The sequence below is a fragment of the Plasmodium relictum genome (genome assembly GCF_900005765.1).
Source record: "Plasmodium relictum strain SGS1 genome assembly, chromosome: 1".
NCBI classification, from domain to species: domain Eukaryota; phylum Apicomplexa; class Aconoidasida; order Haemosporida; family Plasmodiidae; genus Plasmodium; species Plasmodium relictum.
In genome coordinates this window covers 16,892-34,477 of record NC_041679.1, presented here as the reverse complement: position 1 = coordinate 34,477, position 17,586 = coordinate 16,892, and the positions used below count along the sequence as shown (strand labels likewise).

The window sequence follows — 17,586 nt, the reverse complement described above, 5'->3', positions numbered from 1 at the left end:
TATATTAGGTATCTATAAAAAAAAAAAAAAAATGGAAAAATATAAACATGCGTGATTTACTTTTTATGCTTTTGTAAAAAAAAAAAAATAATTTTTTATTTATAAATAAAATAGATAATTAAAAGAATAATGTAGAATTATTCATAAGCACATAAACTTTTTTTATTTATTTTTTATTTTATTTTATTTAATTTTATTCCTTTTTATTTGTTTTAATATTGTATTTTTATTGTGTTTATTTGCATAGCAAAAAGTTCTCACACAATTTTCATGCACATACGTACATAAAAAAAAAAATGTAATTTTCAAAAAATAAAAACATATTAAAAATGTGAAGTAACATTAAATATCCTATATATATTAATTTTAATATTTCTAATTTAGTATTTTTCATTGATCTTATTTATATAAAATTTATGTGTGTTATTTCTTTCCCTTTTAATTAATCCTTAAAACGGAACTTTGTTTTTTTTTTTTTTTTAATGTTTTTTGATAAGTTAAAATACAGATAGCTCATAAAATAACTTTGATTTATTTATTTATTTTTTTATCTAATATATTTTTCTTAAAAGGTTACATAAAAGACTAAAAAGGAAATTATAAAATACGTTCCAAGTAACAGGTTTTTTTCTTAATTTGATGGAACTAAAATTGCCTTATATACAATTTTCTATTCATTGCTAATAATACGTTGACATTTCAAATGTTTTTATAAAAAATTATATAAAAAAAAGAAAAGTAGAAATTTTTAGAAAAAAATCTTTAAAAAATTGCATCGAAATCATATTGTAAAAATGATATATAGAAATAATAAATAACACATTCTTAAAAGTACAAATAAATCGATGATTTATTAAAAACTTTTTTTTTCTTAACATTTATTATTTATAAAGATCTTTTTAAAGTTCTTACATTTTCTTTTTATATGAAGATATTTCTTTAAAACAACTGTACTTAAAGGGGAAAAAAAAATTATTAAAAATGAAAAAATTTCAGCAAAGTTTTATTTGTATTAGGTTATATGCAAGATAAATTTTACATTAAAAAAGTGAAACAGAAGAAAAAAAAATGAGAATAAAAACTAGTTATAGAACATTACTATTGTGCATTATGTTCCTTTTTTCTTTTTTCTTTTTTTTTTTTTTTTTTTTTTAAACTTCTTTTAAACCATTTATTACATATATTGTTATTTTATTCGTTTAAAGAAGTAATAAAAGAGAAAGTGTTTAAATTTATTCATAAACAAATATATTATTTTTAAAAGAAAGAATAAAAAAAAAATGAAATAATTGTTCTTAATTTTTTATATTTCTTTATTATTAAAAGGGAATACTACTAAGTATTATATAGAAATAAATGGGATTACTATATTTTTTATTTTTGTTGCATATATTTTTGTTTTTAATTCTTTTTTCTTTATTTTTTTTAAAAATATTTATATTTCAATTGGATTTTTTTTTTTAATTTAAAATAAATTTTTATTGAATAATTGAGTCTGAAGAAGATAAACAAATTCTTCTCAGTTACTTCTCATGAATTCAACAAAGTTTTTTTAGTTCATTAAACATATATATAGAATATTTAAAAAGAGCATTTTTTTTAAATGAAACATTTTATTATTCTTAATTAAAAATAAAAAGAAAATGAAAAAGAAGCTTTAGGGAAAAAAAAAACAGATAGAATAATATAAGAAAATTTGTAAGAAATTTATTAGAGTTTATTTTAAATATTAAAAATATATATAGATGAAATAAAAAGAAAATATTCAACATTATTTAATATGATGGAAAAAACATGTTTTGTAAAATTTAAAAAAAAAAGGAAAAATGATTTATTTTTTGATTTCATCATTTAAATATAACGTAATAAAAACAAAGAATTATGCTGACATAAGGGTACAAAAACATATGTTCAGTTCAAAGCAAATACCAATAATATACATAAAAAAAATAGATGAGGTTAAGAAAATGATTGATTATATTGAAAATATTTATTCTGACAATAAAGAAAAAAAAGACAATTTAAAAAAAATTTTTGGAAATAATCATGTTGGTAATTTACATATGACAAATGATTATGAAAATATCTTTAACTACTGGAACTTTTTTCATTTTAAAAATAAATCAAAATTAAAAGAAAATACAATAAATAAAAAAAAAATTGAAAATTTAGATAGCATTAATAGTAATTATACTGATATTTTTAAGTTCTGTTCTAATGAAAACCAAGAAATTAATATTATGGAAAAAAATATAATAGGTATTTATATTCCTTTAAATAAAAATATTTATTCTTTAAAATTAAATTATTTTTATGTTTTTAAAAATCTGAAAGAATTAATGAATGGTAAATTGTTTTATGAAATATATTTTATTTTACCTAACTGTATTTTCCTTTTTTCATTTATTGAAGTTTTTAAAAAATTAATCTATCATGAAAAAATTATTGAATATATAAAAAAAAAAAAAAAAAAAGAGATTATTAAAATAAGAAATAAAAATAATTTACTTAAAAAAATTTATGAACGAAAATTAATCATCATAAAAAAAGAAATAAAGGAAGAATTTGAAAAGGTATTCTTTAATAAAAAATATATAAAAGTTTTATATGAAGATTCGATAGAATTATCTTCATTTTTATTTTATTTTTTAAAAGTAAATACTATTAATTTTATTGATTTACATCATTTATATCAATATATAATATCTTTATATGGATTAAAAATATTGAAACACAATATATTTTCCGCTATTTATATTTTATTTCCAGATATTTATAATAATACATTAATATACGAATATAAAATAGTTGAAAATGAGAAAAGACAAATAAATAATGATAAAGAAAATAAATTAAATTTAGAAGAAAGTAAAATGAGTTATAATACAGATAGCAATTTTAAAACATTAAATGAACATTTTTACAAAAAAAATAAGAAGAGAATTATTGATGGGAATCATGAGAATATTAACAATCTTAATAATTTTGATAACTTAATATATAAGAAAGTGGACAATAAAAATTTTGTTACTGAAATAGAAACATGTGGTTTAAATAATAATTATAATATAATAAAAAAGAAGGGAAAATTTTTTCAATTAAAAAAGAAAGTTATACATATATATAACTCTAATGACAATAATGAAATAATAAATTTTGAAAAACAATTGATAGAAATTTTGTATATATTTCCATGTACACATAAATTATTAATTAAATATAAGGATTTAGAAGGACACAATATATGTTACAAAATGAATGAACTAAATAAAAAATATAAGTTATTAAATAATTTTTTTAAAAAATATTATGATAAAAAAGATAAATTTCCTTGTAATACTAAGCTAAAAAGAAAGGAAAGAGACAAAGAATTTAATGAAAACAGTATTTGTAACAACAAACTTATTAATTCTTTATATAGTACATTAAATATTACTGAAGAAATAATATATGATCATAAATTAATTATAGGAAAAAATATATATGCATATATATATGAAATAAATACAACTAGTAAAAATATTGTTTTTCGTTTTAATTTAAATTCAAGAAATATTATATTTCGAAATATCATATCTTTCAAAGATTGTCCCAATTATGAGAATAACAAAAAAGTAAATAAATATAAACACTTATTAAAAAATATAAATAATAATCTTTATTTAGATAGCTCAAGTGTATTAAGTAGAAATACTAAATTATATAATTATAAAAATAATATATTGGTTGGATTATTATACGATAAAGAAAATAATTTTGATTATTTTTGTGATAAAAATGTAGGTGATACTGTTTTTTGTACAATTTGTGATATTTCTTCATGTGGAAAATATTTATATTTACAGAGATATGATTCAAAAAATCTTATTTTTCACTTTCGCAAAGAAAAATATATTAATTTAGAAAAAAATTATGATTATGATGATATTACAAAATTGAATGAAGAAATAATAAAAGAAATAGTGTGAAACTTTTTTAAAAAAATGCAAAAAAAATTAGTATCCCCTTTTCTTCGATAAAATAAAATTAAAAATATTTATTATTATATTATTAAGCTTAATTTTTTTTTTTTTTTTTTTTGGATAATTTGTGTTTATAATGTTTTGTTTTTTGTTAAAATATCTTTTAAATTACCTTTATTTTTTTTTTTTTTTAATTTATTAAAATTTTTTGTAATCATTTAATTTTTAATTAAAAATTTTATAATTTTTATATAAAGCTGAAATCCTTTTTATATTTATTAGAATAATTTTTCCAAATTTTATAATTTAAGAAAATATGGGTAGGATAAATACGTTCAGCTCTTAATATATTTTTTAGTTAGTACTTTCTTAAATATAAAAATTTTTGTATGAAATAAAAAATTTTTTTGTTTTTAATTTCTAGTAAATAATAAAAATACAAAAAAAAAAAATAAAATAAAATAAAATATAATAAAATTAAAAAAAATATATGTAATAAAAAGAAATAACAAAAAAAAAAAAAAAAAAACAAATAAATAAATACAAAAATAAATTACAGCAAAATTAAATAAAATAGTTAATAAGTCTTTAACTAAATATAATTAAAAGTATTTTTTTTTTTACAACATAAATCCGATTAATGCAAAAATTACTAAAACATTTATAAAATATCGAAAAAAATAATAGATTTTTTTATTTGCATAATAGACATTTAAGAAGTGTAATATTTTTTAATGAAAATGTGGAAATTTTAAGACAATGGAATAAAATAAAATAGAAAATATATATAAATATTTAAAATTGAAATTAACTGAAATTAAGTGCAAACATTTACTATAATTTTTATCTTTTTTTTTTTTTCTTTTAAATATTTAATTTTCCCTCATTATATTATAGTCTATATTTTTTCTTTTTTTTTTAAATTTCAAAAGTATCATCATCAAGTCCTATATCTTGCTTAAAGTCACTATCGTCAATGGTAGAATCATTGTTATAAAAATTTTCATCTGCGTAATTATTTTGATTTTGATTTGTATAACCGTCATGATTTTCATTCATATAGTTATCTGTATTATTACTATAAGTATCATAATGCCTAGTTCCAAATATTTGATCCAGTAATCTGTTACTTAAAAAAAACCCACAACCATATATAAAACTTTCATAAAAAGTACTTAATAATCCTCCACCCCTACTTAATTTGTTATTCTCATTTTGATTTGTAATATTATTTGTTGTATTTTTATAATTTGCTAAGTTTTTATGAAAATTTTTTCTTGCAGTTTTTTTTGATGTATTATTTATAAATCTAGAAAAGTATCTTTTAAAAATCGACATTTTCAATAAAAATGTTACATTTATTATTTTAAAAAAAAAAAGATTACTATATATTTTAAATGAAATAATTAGTATAATGTCATTACATAAAATATAAAGATGTATATATATATATATATATATATTTTTATATTTTTCTTTTTATAAATAAATTTTCAAAGTTAAATTAAAAAAAAAAATATATGTAAAAAGACATTAAAAGTTTATATTTTTTTATGTTTTTAATTTCATAGAAAAATGAGTTTAAAAAAAAAAAAATAATAAATATAAAGATGGATCATTTATTATTGCTTTTTTTCAATATTTCCGATTACATCAAAATTAAATTACTTTATTATGTTTGAGAGAAAATTACATAATAAAGGTTTTTATTTTCTTTTTTTTCTTTAAAAGTTAAAACTAAACAACTTAAAGAGAAAAAATAAAATTTTGAAAAAGTTTAATTATAATAATTATACATAAATATATAAGTAATATATATATATTTAATTTTTTCTGATGAATCAAATTTTATTTTTTAAAAGGACCTATAAATATTGTAAAAAAAATAAATCAAAATAAAGTTGTATGGATTTTTAAAGATTTACAAATTAAAAAAAAGAATTTTTATTTAAGTGTAAGATATATTTTTGTATTTACAATTTTATTTTTTATATTTTAAATTAAAAATTTTTTATATAACATTAATAACTAAAAATATATATATATATATATATATATATATATATATATATATATATATATATATATATATATATATATATATATATACATATGTTTAAAAATAAAGATATTTTCAATTTTAAATTCTTTCATTTGATTAAATAAATTGGTTTACTTTAAATTTTAAGTATATAAGTCAAAATAATTTTAAATCCTTATAAATTTTTTTTTTAAACAATATAATATGCATGTAAAAGTTATAAATATTATTTTAAATTATAAAAAAAAAATACTTTAAATAACTATATTTAAAAATATTTCAAGACAAATATAAAAATTAAAGAGGGTTATTTTAAATAAAATACTAAATTAAAAAATAAAAATGATTTCATATTTATAATGGATATTTGCATAAGTCATTTTTATAATAGGCAAGTAAAAAAAAATATTTTACAAGATATATTTTACAAGTTAGAGAATTTCGATCATGAGGAATTTTTGTGTTTTGATGTGAATTGCTGTGGTAATGTGATGGTTGTTTGCTCAAAAACTTATCTTTATTTTTTTCATATATTAACTGGTACATTGTTATTGGAATATTGCTATTACAAAGAAGAAATAACTAAAAATGATGTCATAAATAATACTGATGATAAACTTTATGTAAATTCATGTACTGATCGTAATTTGAATAACGATGATAACGATTCTAATAAAAAAAATGATGAAATTATCAGAAATATAAGTAATAATATTAATGACAACAGTATTATATCTACTAGGGATAATAGTGATCATCTTATTAATAATTTGCAAGAAGAAAAAGTTAGTATAAATGGCATAAACTTAATAGAAAATGATAAATTTGAAGAAGATATAAAAAATGTAAATACAATTGAGAAAAATGATATAGATTATAATATAACAGATAACAATATTAATGAATTTCTTCATAGTTCTCTATTAGAAAATAATTTGTCTGTTAAAGATAATAATATAAAATTAAATAATAAAAGAAAAAATACTTTATCAAAAGGAAACAAATTAAGGAGAGTAAAAAAGCGCTCAAAATGTTTTCAAAAAAATGCAAATAAATATATAGAGAATACAAACAGTGTCAAAAATAAAAATAATGAAGTTAGCAATAAGAAGTATATTGAAGATAATTTATTAGATGAAAATAAATATATTAGAAAAGTACAGTTTATAAAAGGTGATAAGTACATTCTATGTGTAACAAAAAGATATTTGCATATATATCAAATTTTTAAGTCACCTATATCTAGAATAATATATATTGATTTAATGTTCTTGTGTATAGGAATTGAAACTATTATTTCAAATGATTTGTTTTTTCCTTGTTTTTTTTCAGAATATTTTTACTTCTTATATAAGAAAAACGAAAATGAACAACCTGAAGATATAAATAATAAATTAATTAATGATATAAATTTAGTTAATAATACAGAATCAGAAGCAAATAAAACTAATGAAAGTTTAAAATATTCTAAAGAATCTGTAGAATTTAAAAGAGAAAAAAAAAATTTTACAAATTTTATAAGCCATTTAGATCTTTTTAAAAACTATTATAATTTATATATGAGTTTGGATTTCAAAAGGAATAGAAATTTTGAAATTTGTGAAATAAAGTTTATAAATTTAAAAAAAAAAAAATATATTGATAACGATGAAAAAAAAAAAAAAAGTATGTATATTATAGATTTCATTTTATGTGTAAAAGAACAAATTCCTTATGTGTCAAGAATATATATAAAAGAAAAATATAATGAAAATGATCCAAATAAAGAATATATGAATGATTATTTTGTTGATATAAATCATATTTTTCCTTTAATTTCTATTGAACAAATGAATTCTGCATTTCAAGAGAATGTAAAAGAGAAATATTTTAATACAAAAAAAGATATATTTTATTCAAAGAATAAAAATAAAATTAGAAGAAAGAATCCTAGAGAATTTTCAAAAAATTCATCTTTTAATAAAAGTGGTATTAATCAAAAACAATGTGAACATATTAATAGTACTCATTTAAATAATTCAAACAATGCATTAATCAATGAAAATATGAACATTTTAGATGATGAAGATAGTTATATAAATAAAAATGATTATTTGGACATTGGAGAAGATAAAGGTGATAATCATACAGATATAAAAGAAACAGAAAAATTAATACAAAAAAAAGCAATTGAAAACATTAAAGAAGAGAATTATGAAAAAGATAATGAACTATATGATAAAAAAATTAGTAATAAAATGAATAAACTTCTTGAAGAAAAAAAAGAAAATTATGAAGAAAAATATGAAGAAACATATAAAGAAAAAAAAAATTACAAATATGATAAAACTAGTGTTCAGTTAAGTAATGAATGTAATATTGAAGAAAATAATGAACAAGTTGATCAAAATATTGAAAAAAATGAAGGATTTTTTCTTTTGAATAAATATTATAAAAATTATGAAAGTAACCGAAAATATACGAAAAAGTTACTAAATACGTATTTTCCTGTATGTCTTTATAAAAAAAAGTTTAAAAAAAGAGTTAAAGAGCTACCAGCTACTTTAAATATTTATGACAATTTAGATGATCTTTTGAAAAAAACTTTTATAAAAAAAAAAAATTTTGAAGAAAAAAATATAGTTTTTAAACAAGAAAATGGTTACTACGTATTCGACTATTCAGAAAAAGAAAAAAGTAATTACTTTACATTTCCAGGAGATTTATTAAAAAATATAACTACTTTTAAAAAATTTAATAAATATATGAATGTGGATAAAAATAAATACTATATGTTTATAGGAACTCATTCTTATATATTTGCATTTGAATTGTATTATATAAAAAACAATGTTCCTCTTAGGGAGAGTGAAAATAAAAAATTAAATTTTTTAAGAAATAATTGCATATATAAGCAAATTGAAGATATAACAAACGAAATATATAATACACATAATATTTTTTTTAATACAATAAAGAAAAATATGTATAACAAAAATATAAAATTAAAATTTCTATTTAAAGTATATTTGGGGATAGCTACACCCTTAGAAATTATTATAAGAGAAAAAGGAAATATATTATGTGTTAGAACATTAGAGAAAGTTTTTCTTTTTAGAATTAATTATAAATACAACTTTTGTTATAATTTATGTATAACAAATGAAGAATCTTTTTCTTTAGTTGAAAACAAATCAAATGAAATGTGTAAAAATAATGCTACTATGAAAATAAATGAAAATGATTCAAAACATATGGATAACAAAGAATTAAATATATTATCCAATAAGAATAAACAAAGGAAAATTTATACATACAGTTATATTGAGCACATTTTTTTATATTACACTATTCATAATCCGATTCAGAAAGAAATAAATGAAATATGCTATTTTAGTGAAGATATTTATCAATCTTATTTATTAGTTATAACCTTAAGGTCAGGAATATATACCTTATATATTTATAATTTAAAGCATATGGATATACAAAACGCAGTTAAAATAAATATATCTGCATATAAAGGTTTTAAACAAGTAAAATGGATAAAATGCTATGATATGTTAATAACTTTATCTAATATAGGAGGATTTTTATTAATACTGAAAAATAAGTATTTAAATAATTGGAGTTTTTTTATATCTGACTTTGAATTAATAGATTCTAATATTGAAGTAATTGAAGAAGATAATGAATTTGATAGAATAGAAAATATTCAACCAAAACATAAGAACATAGATGATAATATATGGAAATATTTTATCATTTATTTAAATTTATTTATAAAAAATAAGATATGTATCAAAAATTTAATACACCCTTCTTCCTTGTTTCCCATATTATATACGGGATACTATAAAAATAGCCCTAGGTATTTCTTTTATGAATATTTTTATGATTTTAAAAATGAAAATACATTGAGATATAATTTTGAAAATTTTCAAAAAAGAATAAAAAAAAAGAAAAAAGAAAAAATTGATAGGAAATTTTCTGAAATAAAAGAAAATTTAGATAATTATTTAAACAAGAAACTAGAAAGAAAAAAAGATGATTTTAATAAATTACAAATTAAAGATAATTCTAATTGCATACATTTATTAACCAATTCTCCTAAATATTACCTATATTACAAAAATATAATAAATTTTTCTATTTAGAACTAAATTCTTTTTTCTTTTTTTAATTCTACGAATTTTATTTTATATTTCTATTAATATTAAATTATTTTCTTTAATTTCTTTTGTTTTATTATGTTTCACTTTTTATATTTTATTTTATTCTATTTTTATTATTTTTATTATTTTTATTTTTATTTTTATTTCTATTTTTGTTTTTGTTTTTGTTTTTATTTTCATTTTTATTTTTTATTTTTTTTTTTAATTTTTATTTCATTTTATTTTATTTTATTTTTTTTTGATTTGATGTCATTTTTAATTTCCCGTTAAATACAAATACATGCACTTTTATTTCTATACAGTTTTAGTTTTTTTCATATACAGTTAACTTTTTTTTAATATTTTTTTGATTTTAATAAATATATACCATATCTTTTATTAAATAACAAATATTTGCTGTACATTATTATGCATTTTCATGCTTATTTCAAAACATATTTTAAAATGTTTCATATAAATTTTTTTTTTTGTCTTTTTATTTATTAAAATTTAATAATATATCTCATTAAAAATATCTATGTAAATATTTTATTCTAGGAATCACAAAAAAAAAAAAAAAGCTAATGACATAAAAAAAAAAAATTTATATTAAGTAAATATTCGAAAAAATAAAATGAAAACATAATTTACATCTTTTTTCTAAGGAAAAATTATTAATATTATTATCTTTATCTAAACAAAAAAATAAAATAGGAAAGTTATTAATTTTTCTTTATTTTCTTTATTTCTTTATATATATATATTCTCAAAAATTAATAACTGGATAATTATAAGTAATACTATTTTTTATAACATTAAATAGGTGTGAATTTTCAATGGCTGCTGCTATTCTTTCTTTGTCATTTAATTGTTTATTTATAGAGTGCTCTGAATTATGAGAACCTGGATAAATATAAATATTTGTTTTGAAATCATTTGATAAAGAAAACTGTAATTTTATACTAATCATTAAGCCAATAAGTGTAGCTAAAGAGCAGTTAGGTATTGTTGGAGTAAAATATATGGTAATGTTTTTTTCCTCATAATTTATATGAATGTTTTTCTTCTCAATTATTTTTAAATTTTCTAGTGTATATGAATATTCAGGATCTTTTATATCACGTAGCAAATTAAAAATTTCATCTTCATTTATTTTATCTTCTCCATAGTATAAATCACATAAATCGCTTGAATTAAACAAATTTTCCTTTATAATGGATTCATTTATTGTTTCTTTAATTTCATTATCATTTGAATTATATAATATGGGACTTTCATTTTCAAGTTTATATATATTCATTTTAATTAAAAAATAAATACATACATATATATAGTTAATAAGTATTTTTTTTACAATTTAAAAGTTTTTATTTTACTCTCTTATTTTTTTATTCATATTCTTATATATCTTTTAATTATTTTAATTTTAAATTTTTTTTTTTTTTTTACGTTGATTTTTTTTTCCTTTATAAAATTTTGAATTGAAAAAAAAATTTAAAACATTTAATCTTTAAGTTAAAATTATCCTTTTTTATTTATATATAATAAATTAATCTAAAAAAAAAAAATTTGTAATTTCAAAAAAATAAAGCAAATATACAAAAAAATTTCTTTAAAAAAAAAAAATTGATACTATATATATTTAAGAAAAAAATAAATATCCAAATTTATGTATAAAAAAAAAAAATAAATAAATAAATAAAAAGCAGCATATAAACACATTAAATTAAATATTAAATGTAAAATTTGTTCAAAATAAAAAACACCAAAAAAAAAAAAAAAAAAATTATTTTGAAGATATATGCATATTATTTTACATGCTCTGTGATTTTATTTTATTTTGAATTCTTTTCAAAATATCTTTTTCAAAATTAACTATATAACTTTCTGGTAGCTTCTTAAAATAATGATATTTTAAAATAATAGAATGTATATGTTTATATTGGTAAAAATCAGAATTATAACTTCTTATTAAATTTTCAACCTTGTCTAAGTTATAAAAATGTAAATCTAAATAATGCTCAAAATAACTAACTCCTTTAGATAAAAAAATGTAATAGTATTGATAATTTTTGTTATGAGGATTTTTTAAGTCTTTATAAAAATTAGTATAGATGTTATTTTTCATTTTAATATCGTTATTTACATTCTGTTCTATTTCCTTTTCTAAATTGTTTATATTTTGATTAATAACATTTGAAATTTTATAAAAATACGATTTCAAAATAGGCATTAAATATCCTTTATCTTCTTCATTATAATCATCAAATTCATTTGCAGTTTTGATTATTTTTACTTTTGAATTTTTTTTATTACATTTATTCAGCAGAATAACACTACTATTTTTTTGTAACTTTTCTTCAGGTTCTTTTTTTCTAGAAATATAAGACGATTTTTGATTGTGATTAATTTCATTTGTTCTTGTTTTATTATTTTCATGATTTTTGTTTATAACAGGCATTAATTCTCTTTTTATTTTATACACAATTTCAATATTATTTAAATTAAAAATGTAATTTATTAAATTCCAAAGTAGGTAATGAATAACTATTGATAAGACTCCTTCACAGCAAAACATTATTTTTCTTTTAGTATCATTTAATATATTTAAATATAAATTCATATATTGATCTAATTTTTTTTTTAAATCTTTTTTTTTTGTATTTAAGTCATTTATCCCAGTTTTGTTTTTATTTTCTTCACTATAAATTTCATTTATTATTTTCAATATTTCATTTATATAGTTATTGCTTTCAATAATGTCATATAAAGAATCACAGTAAATTAAAATTCTTAGTTCATCAATTATAGATAATTTTTTATCTAAAAAATTTAAAAAAATACTTTTTTCATCTTTTTTCTTATTCTTTTCTTTTAAGTGTTCAATATTAATTCCATTTTTTGATTTTATATCATCATTCTTATTATCGTTATCATTATATTTTTTTTCGCATTCTTTTTTTTTTAGATTATCGTATTTTTTAATTATTTCTTCTTTTAATTTACTTATTAAGCAGAATAAAGATTCTATTGAAATAATTTTTTCTGAAAGTGCATAAAGAGAAGTAGAACTATGTATTTTGCAAAAATTATTTAAATAAAAGAATTGAGAGCTATTATCAGCAGTATTATTAAAATTTATCAAGTCATATTTTGCTTGAGAACATTTTGATTCATTTTTATTAAAACGTAAGAAATTATACTTATCAATATTCTTTTTAATTTCTTCATTATGAAAAATTAGAAAATTATATAATCCTTTGTATTTTTCTTGTTTTTTTATGATAAAAAAAATGTTGTTTATGCTTAATTTATCACTATATTTTTTGAGATCAATTATTAGCTCTTCAATGTTTTTTCTTTTCATGAAGAAGGAACATATTATGTATAGATAAAAATCAATTATTCTAAATATGTATTCGTTTATTTCTTCCTTTAAATTATATAGCAATTCCTTAAGAATAAAATAATTTTGCAATATAGATGCTAATACATTGCTAGAGTTAGATAAAATAGTATCAAAATTAACAATTTCGAAATTATTTAATTCATTTTTTTCTTTATTAAGATTTGATTCCTCACATTTTTCATCATCATAATTATCATACATATTTTCTATATCACTTACGCTATCTAAAGTAACATTATTTAATTCATCAACTAATTTTACATCTGATTTACTTTTTGTGTTATAATTAACGCATTCATTTAAGTCCTTATCAAAGCATAATTCGTCTTCTAGATTTTTAAAATTAAAGTTTTTCAAAGGATTTTCTGAAAAAGGTTTATTTAAAAAATCATAAAAGGTTTTCTTATAAAAAGAAATAACTTTAAAAAAATTAAATTTTTTGTTAAATATATGATAATTTATCCTTATTGGTATACGCATCCAATTATCTTTATTTATTACATCATTTAATTTTTTAATATTTATATAAAAATATTTAGAAAAGTAATTTTTAATTTTTTTTTCCATTTCCTCAAAAATAATATCATTCTTTAGTTCGCTTAAAAACATATTTTCCTTTTTAAAGTTATCAATTCCTACAAACTCATCATTATAACACTCTTCAAATTTTTTTCCTATATTTGATATATATCCTTTATTTTTATTATTTTCATTGTCTTTTATATTTAATTGATTATCAATAATATTTGTATTTATATTTTCTTTTTCTAATTTTTCTTTTTCATTTTTTGTCTCATTATTTTTATTTTCTTGTTTTGATTCTAGTATTTCAATATTTGAGGTCAAATTTTTTTTATATTTTTTTGTCATTTTTTCTTTATCTTTTGAATTTAGACACAGTTCAGTTTTTTTTTCTGTTTTATCTTGAGTCAAATCTATATTTTCTTCATTTTTTTTTTTTTCTTCTCTTGTATTAAAATTAAAAATTTTATCATTTTTTTTATATATGTAATTTTCACTTGATTCTTTTTTTTCCAAAATGTTAGATTTTTTTTTGATATTTTTTTTATGCTCTGATTGATTTTCTTTTTTTTCGGTACCGTAGTATTTAGTTTTTTTTAATTTATAAATTTTATTATTTGAACAATTAAATTTAAAGAGAAAAGAATTAAAGCAAAATATAATAGTTATAACAATAAATCCAAAAATGTAATTAAAACTAAAATTATGGAATTGCATATTTTCAATAATTGTTTTTATTACTTTTTCTATATTTTTTAAAAATTTCTCTTTTGAGTTTAACAATTTATCTGCATTATCTAATGTAAAGTTTAAGAACTCATTGCAATGATTATACTTCATACTTTTATCTTTTAAATAATTTTCAATTTTTTTTTTTATTTTTAAGCAATTTTCTGAGAAACTACAATTTTCTATATTAAAATCTTTCAAAAAAAATGTTGTTATAAATGAATTAGCATAATTATTTGCTTCATAAAGTTTTGAATCATTAGAGTATGAATTTTTACTTTTACAATAAGAGTATATATCATAAAAACTAAAGGCATCATGTGAGTTTTTAGTTTTCAAATTTTCACTTGAATACTTTTCATTTTCTATTTTTTTATCATATAAATTATTATAATTTTTCTTTATATTCTTATTAAAGCATATATCATCTTGATCATTTTTACTGTGATAAATAGATGATTTATTATGATCATCACTTAAAATTTTTTCTATTTTTTCTTTATGTATAATTGAATCATTTGTTTCTTCTAGTAAAACCTCGTTTGATCCAATGTTGTTACTGCAATTTAATAAATAAATGATCATGAAATCGTATTTGTTTAAGATATCAAATACAATTTCATATATTTTAATAAGAGAAACCAAACTGTCTTTTTCTTTTAATTTTTGTACCAATTCATTTAAAGGTATAAATAAAAAATTGTCTTCTTGAAATTGATTAATTTCATTTTCGAAGTTTTCATTTCTCTTATTAATATTTGTTGAAACACCTTTTTTTTTTTCTTTACTTAAATTGTTGTCTGAATTTTCATTAATAAAAATATGTGACTCGTTTATATTATCATTTATTGAAAAAAAAATATTGTCAAAATTTGAAGTTGAATATGTCATGTCAATATTTTCATAATTAGGAATTTTTTCTGTAAAATGTTTACTTATGCTTAAATTTTTATTATTCGTATTTTCCTTTAGTAATTTTTCATTTAATGAATTATTAACTTTTTTTTGAACTTTTATAAAATTATTAACCATTTCTTTGTCTTTCTCATGAAAAAAATTTTCTAAATAATCAATATTTTCCTTAATATTTGAATCGTTCTTGTAAAAAAATGAAATTTCATTTTTATCATTATTAATTTTTTTTTTTTCTTTCTCTTTTTTTTTATTGACTATTATAAATGAAAAAATAATTTGCTTTGATATTTTCTGAAAGCACTGATAAACATATGCTAAAAAATTATCAATAAAGTTATAACTTTTTGATTTAGAAAGTAGATAATAGATTTTTATTGATTTTTCTAGTTGAGTTTCTAGATTTTTTTTAGAATTGTTAGAAAATAGGAAGTCAACGAAATTTGTTTGATTATTTTGTTTTAATCTATTAAAATATGTGGAAAACATTTTTTCTTTTAAATTACATACACAATTAATATTATTTAACAATAATATGTTATCATTCAGAAAGTTTAATAACTCGTAAAATACTACAGATGAATATTCATAATCTCTTTTTAAAATATTTTTAAAAATTAATTTATCATAAATATAAATAACATATATAATTAAAATAACTAAATTAATTTTTTTTGATCTTTTTTTTTTCTTGAAAAGGTGTATGATGTCTAAGCTTTCTTTATATTTATTTTTTTGTAGAATTTTTAATTCACTCATATTTTCTGATAATAAATCTTTAATATTAGTAATGTAGTTTTCTATATTTTTAATCTTCACTGTACTTACAAGAAAATTTATATATTTTTTTTCTAACTTCTTATATATTACCGTTTCTATTTCTTTTCTTATTGAATTTAGGTTATTTATAATTTTCATAATTTCTTCTGTATTATATATATCACTGATTTTATTAAATTCATGTTCAAATACAAATTTTTCTCTTTCTTCAAAAATTTGTTTTTTATTAACATTTTCACTGAAATAGCAATTTATTTCTCCATCACTGTTTTTATTTAAGTTGCTAATTTTCTTTTTATAAAATTCCTTTTCATTGTACTCATTTATTTTTTTTACAGTTTCATCTTTTTTCTCTAAGGCATTTAAATTATTATTAACACTTGTTCCTTTTTGCAGTTTGTGTGAATTATTGTTTTTATATATAATTGTATCATCATTAGAATAAAAATAAATTTCATCACCTGTCAGATTATTTATACTACTATTTGTATCGAAAAATAAAACTTCATCATTTTTTATTTCTTTGTTTTCCATTTTTTTTTTTATACTACATTATGCATTTTATCTATACTATTTAATCTTTATAAGAAAACAAGTTCTAATATTTAAAAATATATATATATATATACATTTTATTAAAAAAAAAAAAATGAAAAAAAAAAAAAAAAAAATTAATAAATAAATAAAATAAATAAATAAAATAAGAATTAAAAAAAAAAAAAAAAAATAATTATAAAAAAATGAAAACAAATAAATAAAATAAAAATGAAATAAGTAAAATAATATCAGGAAATAAATCAAGTGGAATGTGTATGCGTCACTTTTAAAGTGTTATTGGTGTAAAATAAAAAAACAAAAAAATACAAATTAACATTTTAGCTTTTTAAATTCAGTTATTCTTATATTATTTTTATTTTTTAATTTATAGATTTACTTCTAGTTTATATTTAATATTTTACAATGGTTTGAAGTATTAAAAATTCTTTAAAAAAAAAAAAAATTTAAAACTCATACGATAAATGGGGAATATTAGGAAATATTTACAGATTAATGTTACTCATAAAGCGTTAAAAATAAATAATAATAAAATTAAATATA

General features: G+C 16.8%; 5 protein-coding genes across 5 annotated transcripts; 2 read left to right on the top strand and 3 right to left on the bottom strand.

Annotated features, from left to right (window-relative positions):
• Nucleotides 1–1,907: 1,907 nt before the first annotated feature.
• On the top strand, nt 1,908–3,968 carry PRELSG_0100900 (conserved Plasmodium protein, unknown function; the record flags this gene model as incomplete). Its single annotated transcript, XM_028678023.1, has 1 exon — nt 1,908–3,968. One exon carries the CDS (start codon nt 1,908–1,910, stop codon nt 3,966–3,968), a length of 2,061 nt encoding a protein of 686 aa, XP_028531374.1.
• Nucleotides 3,969–4,880: 912 nt separating this feature from the next.
• On the bottom strand, nt 4,881–5,300 carry PRELSG_0100800 (conserved Plasmodium protein, unknown function; the record flags this gene model as incomplete). Its single annotated transcript, XM_028678012.1, has 1 exon — nt 4,881–5,300. The coding sequence occupies one exon, from the start codon at nt 5,298–5,300 to the stop codon at nt 4,881–4,883; it is 420 nt and encodes a 139-aa protein (XP_028531373.1).
• A 1,062-nt stretch (nt 5,301–6,362) lies between these two features.
• Nucleotides 6,363–10,139, top strand: PRELSG_0100700 (conserved Plasmodium protein, unknown function; the record flags this gene model as incomplete). The annotated part of the gene is made up of 1 exon (XM_028678001.1): nt 6,363–10,139. One exon carries the CDS (start codon nt 6,363–6,365, stop codon nt 10,137–10,139), a length of 3,777 nt encoding a protein of 1,258 aa, XP_028531372.1.
• A 763-nt stretch (nt 10,140–10,902) lies between these two features.
• PRELSG_0100600 (conserved Plasmodium protein, unknown function) lies at nt 10,903–11,436 on the bottom strand (the record flags this gene model as incomplete). Its single annotated transcript, XM_028677989.1, has 1 exon — nt 10,903–11,436. One exon carries the CDS (start codon nt 11,434–11,436, stop codon nt 10,903–10,905), a length of 534 nt encoding a protein of 177 aa, XP_028531371.1.
• Nucleotides 11,437–11,949: 513 nt separating this feature from the next.
• Nucleotides 11,950–17,022, bottom strand: PRELSG_0100500 (conserved Plasmodium protein, unknown function; the record flags this gene model as incomplete). Its single annotated transcript, XM_028677978.1, has 1 exon — nt 11,950–17,022. The coding sequence occupies one exon, from the start codon at nt 17,020–17,022 to the stop codon at nt 11,950–11,952; it is 5,073 nt and encodes a 1,690-aa protein (XP_028531370.1).
• Between the last annotated feature and the right edge of the window lie 564 nt (nt 17,023–17,586).